The sequence below is a fragment of the Cryptotermes secundus genome, unplaced genomic scaffold (assembly GCF_002891405.2).
Source record: "Cryptotermes secundus unplaced genomic scaffold, Csec_1.0 scaffold879, whole genome shotgun sequence".
Classification (NCBI taxonomy): domain Eukaryota; kingdom Metazoa; phylum Arthropoda; class Insecta; order Blattodea; family Kalotermitidae; genus Cryptotermes; species Cryptotermes secundus.
Genome location: NW_019731996.1, coordinates 3,988 through 9,090, shown reverse-complemented (window position 1 = coordinate 9,090; position 5,103 = coordinate 3,988). Strand labels below are relative to the sequence as shown.

At 39.7% G+C, this 5,103-nt stretch overlaps 1 protein-coding gene across 1 annotated transcript; it reads left to right on the top strand.

Annotated features, from left to right (window-relative positions):
- Positions 1-480: 480 nt before the first annotated feature.
- LOC111867496 (guanine nucleotide-binding protein subunit beta-like protein 1) lies at positions 481-2,556 on the top strand. Its single transcript, XM_023857434.2, has one exon. It carries the CDS (start codon positions 1,112-1,114, stop codon positions 2,054-2,056), a length of 945 nt encoding a protein of 314 aa, XP_023713202.1. The 5' UTR covers positions 481-1,111; the 3' UTR covers positions 2,057-2,556.
- Positions 2,557-5,103: the final 2,547 nt, after the last annotated feature.

Here is a 5,103-nt window from a genome sequence, read left to right as displayed (position 1 = left end):
ACACACTAATCTCTTTCCTTCTGGCGTTCCCACTAATATTTTATATGCAGTCCTCGCCTCCCCATTCGTGCTTCATGCCCTGCCAACCTCATCCTCCTCGACGAGTGATATTGAACACAGTTCAAAAATGGAAACAGGTTGGTGGGGAAATGAATACTTTGACCTGTGTTCAATATCACTAGTCAAGGAGGATGAGGTTGGCAGGGCATATAGCACGAATGGGGAGGCGAGGAATGCATATAGGTTATTAGTGGGAACGTCAGAAGGAAAGAGAGACTGCAGTACAAGAGATCTAAAAGTATTTATTGCTAGTAGCGAAAAAAGCATTTTGAAGGGGGCGAGGGGTGAGCACTCAAAATAGTTGCTAAGGTAGCACACCTTCTTACTGATTCTGCTCTCGGCCCTGGAGGTCATTTTTAATTTAGTCATGTAAGCTGAACATAGATGGCAGCAGCGTTTCACCGAGGTGTCATGGCGGCCATGTTGCCAACCAATAACATGGGAGTTTCACGGGGTTGACAGGGAGTAGGACCTAAGACGCGCAATATAATCTGAATTTCAACTGTGCAGAGCAAGTGGGAGTTATGATTTTAATTGCTCAGGAATAATCAACATTAACAACTATTCAGAATGTTCGCTTCAAGGCTTGAATCAAGGCAGTGTTTGGAAATATTAATTGAACTGTGCTTTGTGCAATGCTTCTGCCGCCTATTAAAATCGTGTTTAGTTTGAATCTTACAAAAGCAGTATTACGAACATTTTTGTACGTTCGAAAGCATATTACATGTCACTATCAGAGACTGTTAAAACAGTTATGTGCCCTATACATACATACGCTCACGCCACTTGCCCCTGTTAGGTAAAGCAAAGCAAAAAGACATTTTGCGATAATCAAACAAAGGGAGCCCGAGTGTTGAAAATTATTCAGCTGCATGTTTTTACCTAATGAAAGACTGTGTCGCCTATAGCCAAATAAATGACAAGCCATTGTGTGTAATGTGTATAGAGTTAAATAAGACGGTGCATTGTATATAAGTCTAAACTTTGATCTTTGATTAATCATATATTTAGTTTAATATAACTTAATTTTGTTCAAGTATATATGTAAAAGATGGCTCTAAAGCCTCCAGATGCAGAATATGTGCTGAGGGAGGAAAGAACTGTGCATAGCTTGTTATTCATGGAGGACACGCTGCTTGCTGGAACAGAAGATGGTCAGATTTCTGAATGGAACCTTACAACATTTCGCAAAGAGAAGACTGTACTTAATGCCGGAACATCAGCATGTATGGCCTTGAAATTGCTCAATAATACACTTGTGACACAAGAGAGGAAAGGCCATATAAATTTATGGACACCTCAAGAATCCTCATGGATTGTATCTAAATTTGTGCATCTTGATTATTGTGGATTTAGTAGAATTGATGTTGCAGATGACCAAGGAGGAATTGTGGCATGCCCCAAGAAGAATTCAGTTGTTGAAATTTATTCTTTGAAAACCCATTCCAAAATTATATCTTTTGAGAGAGATAAAGATGATAATGTTGCTCTAGGAGAAGTAATGGCATTAAAAGTAATCCATATCAGTCAAGAGCCATATCTGTTGGTGACATATGAGAATGGAGATTTGCATTTGTGGGATTTCAGGAAACGGCATATAGTGGATCATTTGAAATTTGAGAATTGTCTAACTGCTGTAGATTTCAGTGAAGTTACTATGAGTGGCATATGTGGTAGTGTATCCAGTCAGGTGATGTTTTTCAACATTGACAAAAACAGTAGTCTTGTCAGAACACGAACAAAGGAAATAATTAATCCTGGCATTAATAGTATAAAGATACGCTCTGACAACAGAATTGTAGCACTAGGATGCTGGGATGGACGCATACGACTTTTTTCATGGAAATCTCACCGGCCTCTAGCAGCACTGACAGAACATTCAGCAGAAATCAATGATGTTTGTTTTTCTGGGGGGCGTGTAGTACAGTTCATGGCAGCAGGAGGAAAGGACAGAAAAATCTCACTCTGGAATATATATAGCACCACATCTGTATAAGGGCTGTGTCCAAGAAGATCTATGTTTGTCCCATTTTGTTGTTTAAAGAAATACCAGAAGACTGAGCAACATGCCAAATGCCCATCATGTCCTGTGTCTTGCAGGATTTGTTTCATGTTATATGAGTGTAGCAAAATGGCAGTGTTTCAGTTAGAATAGTATTATAATTTTTTAAGGTGCCAGTATGTAACAGAATTTGCACATTTAACAGTATATTTGATTCTTGTATTAATGTTCAGACATTGTACTTCACACCATCAAGCAATTAATTGAAACTCAACTTTTGCTTGTGTGTTAAAAGGTTCAAATCATGCAGAATGAGATAGGTGGAACATGGAGAATATATGGGGATGACGAGTATGTATTCAAAATTTTAGTTGAAAATCCTGAAAGGGAGAGGTTCCTTGGGAGACCTAGTTATAGGATGGAATATAATATTAAAGATTTGAGGTTTTCATGGCCGTGACTATGAAGAAGAATGCTGTCTTCTGGGATGTGACACCATGTAAATGTTGCACAAACCGATGTTTCGGAGGAACATATCACATCTGCAGCCACCTGCTCACACTGGTTCCTCACTCACAGATTATTATACCCTGAAGATGGAGGCGATATGTTCCTTTGAAATGTCAGTTTGCACAATATCTACACAGTACCACATCCTTGAAGGCAGAATGCTTTAAAATATTAAACTTTATCAAAGGAAATGGGGAGTTGATCCAAATGATTCAGCGTAGGGTTCAGTCACAGGTGGTTGTGAATTAACTTTAGGGTTCTATAAGAGGTGGGGAATGTAGTGACCAACTCAGTGATTACCGGCTTTTCAAGAAAAATGCTGAACTATTGAGTTATTTAGGTTATTTCTGTTTACTGTGAGACCACTGTCTGCGGCATGCAAAAGTTAGGAGAGTGTCAGTAAATATGTGAGTAGTGCAAAAATCTGACAATGAGATACCCATTCTCTGGAAGCAAAATGATGTGGATGCTAATGTGGACTTCAGCAAGGCCTTCGAAGTAAGCCAGAGAGGGTCTGCATGATTACCATTATCTGACAATCTGTGCAATGTAAGATGCAAAAGTTAGTGGACACAGTATTATTGAATTCTTGAAAAGCAAAATAAATGAGCCTGAAAGAAACTGCAAGATGAAAATTAATAGAAATTTGTATTGAGGCATACATGAATTTGAGGAGGGGTGCACAGTAGCGTAGTTGGTTGAGGCACTATGCTACAAGCCGGAAGTTCGCGGGTTCAAGTCCCGATGAGGTCATTGGATTTTTTTCGGTTGACCTAATCCTTCCAGCCACACTAGGCCCTGGGGTTTACTCAGCCTCCAACAGAAATGAGTACCAGGAATTAATTAAATAATTTTCCTGGCGAGTAGAGCGTGGCCGGTGTGTAAGGCTGACAACCTTACCGCCATCTTTGAGCCGATTGTCTTGATAGTGTGGGATCCTCATCGTCTCACAACTCTATGGGCCTATATGGCCTGGTACAGGAATAGCTTTACTTTTCCTCTTCTTCTTCTTTAATAACCTAGTCTGTAATGAATGAGAATGGTAGGTTCGCACATTATTTTGAATAGGAGAAAGAATTGTATCAGCCACTGAATGGGGTTAGGCAGACAAATACATCTGAGTCTCTTTCTTTTGTGTTTGAGAGTGCCATTGAAATGTTTGAAATGTTTATATCTCCAGGTCTTATTAATTCTAGTTTGTAAAATGGATGACAAAAGTGACAATAATGAAGGTATATCTCTGTTATTAACTATGTTGAAAATTCTGTCCACCTTTTCCTCTTAGTGTTAACTCCATATGTACATGGAAGTGTGGAGCCTAGCGTGAACTGTAACGAAGTTTGTGCAAAACCAGAGCAGGGGCTGCATTTCTTTTAACCGAACTTTGAAGCACCTGCATTTATCAAAACAAGCTCAGGAGTCCACTGTAATGTTACATCATTTTGTTTTACATTTTTTTTATTGTTTCCAAAATTATTTAATACTAGCTGTACCCGGCCACGCGTTGCTGTGGCAGATTGAGTGAATTCAAAAATTCTGTTAGATAATTAACCACTTCATCTGCTTCCACAACAGTGTCGACGGGCTTGTGACTACCTCGCAGTGAATGTTAGACTGCATGATATTGTTAAGTTCGTAGACGTCTTTGTTCTTGACCTTAAGAATAGCTTGTACACTCAGCCAGTGGTGATCCTTATAATTGGTTTGAATATTGGGAAATACTTTTTCAACCAGTTCTTCTTTTGACGTCACTAAATTGCAGAAGTTATGCAGCAACGAAATTCATCCTGAGGTCAGATCAACCGGCACCTTTCCATTCCCAATTTCCAGCAATTGATGTGAGAATATCTCAGCTGATCGATCGTTTTGCAGCTGGACACGCATATTTGTAGTTAATTTTAACGTCTTTACGTGTCGCCACAAAGTAGAGTATTTCAGGCAAGCATTTATTTCGTCCGCTGGTGTCAATTGAGGAATTACAGGTAATGTTTGCCTGAAATCTCCTGCAAGCAATATTAATGCGTTCCCAAATGGTCGGATGTTTCCACGCAAATCTTGCAATGGTCGATGAAGAGCCTCGAGCGATTTTTTGTGCTCCATTGTGCATTCATCCCAAACAATAAGTTTGCATTTCTGCAATACCTTTCCCATGCCTGATGCTTTGGAAATGTTACACGTGGGAGTTTCAACAAATTGCATGTTCAATGGCAATTTCAAAGCGGAATGAGCAGTTCTTCCACCTGGTAGCAATGTCGCAGCTATTCTGGACGATGCAAGAGCTAAGGCTATGTCATTTTGGGATCGAATTGCTGCCAGACTCAATCTAATTAGGAATGTTTTACCAGTTCCTCCTGGCGCATCTAAGAAGAATAATTCTGCAACCCCGTCATTGACAGGTTGCATTATTTGATCTTAAATGCCTTTTTGCTCAAGCGTTAGCTTAGGAATATTTGATTGCACATACGACAAAAGACCACCCGTGTTGTAATTTTGTTCACGACGCAACTCTTCATTGAACGAAGCAGCAGCAG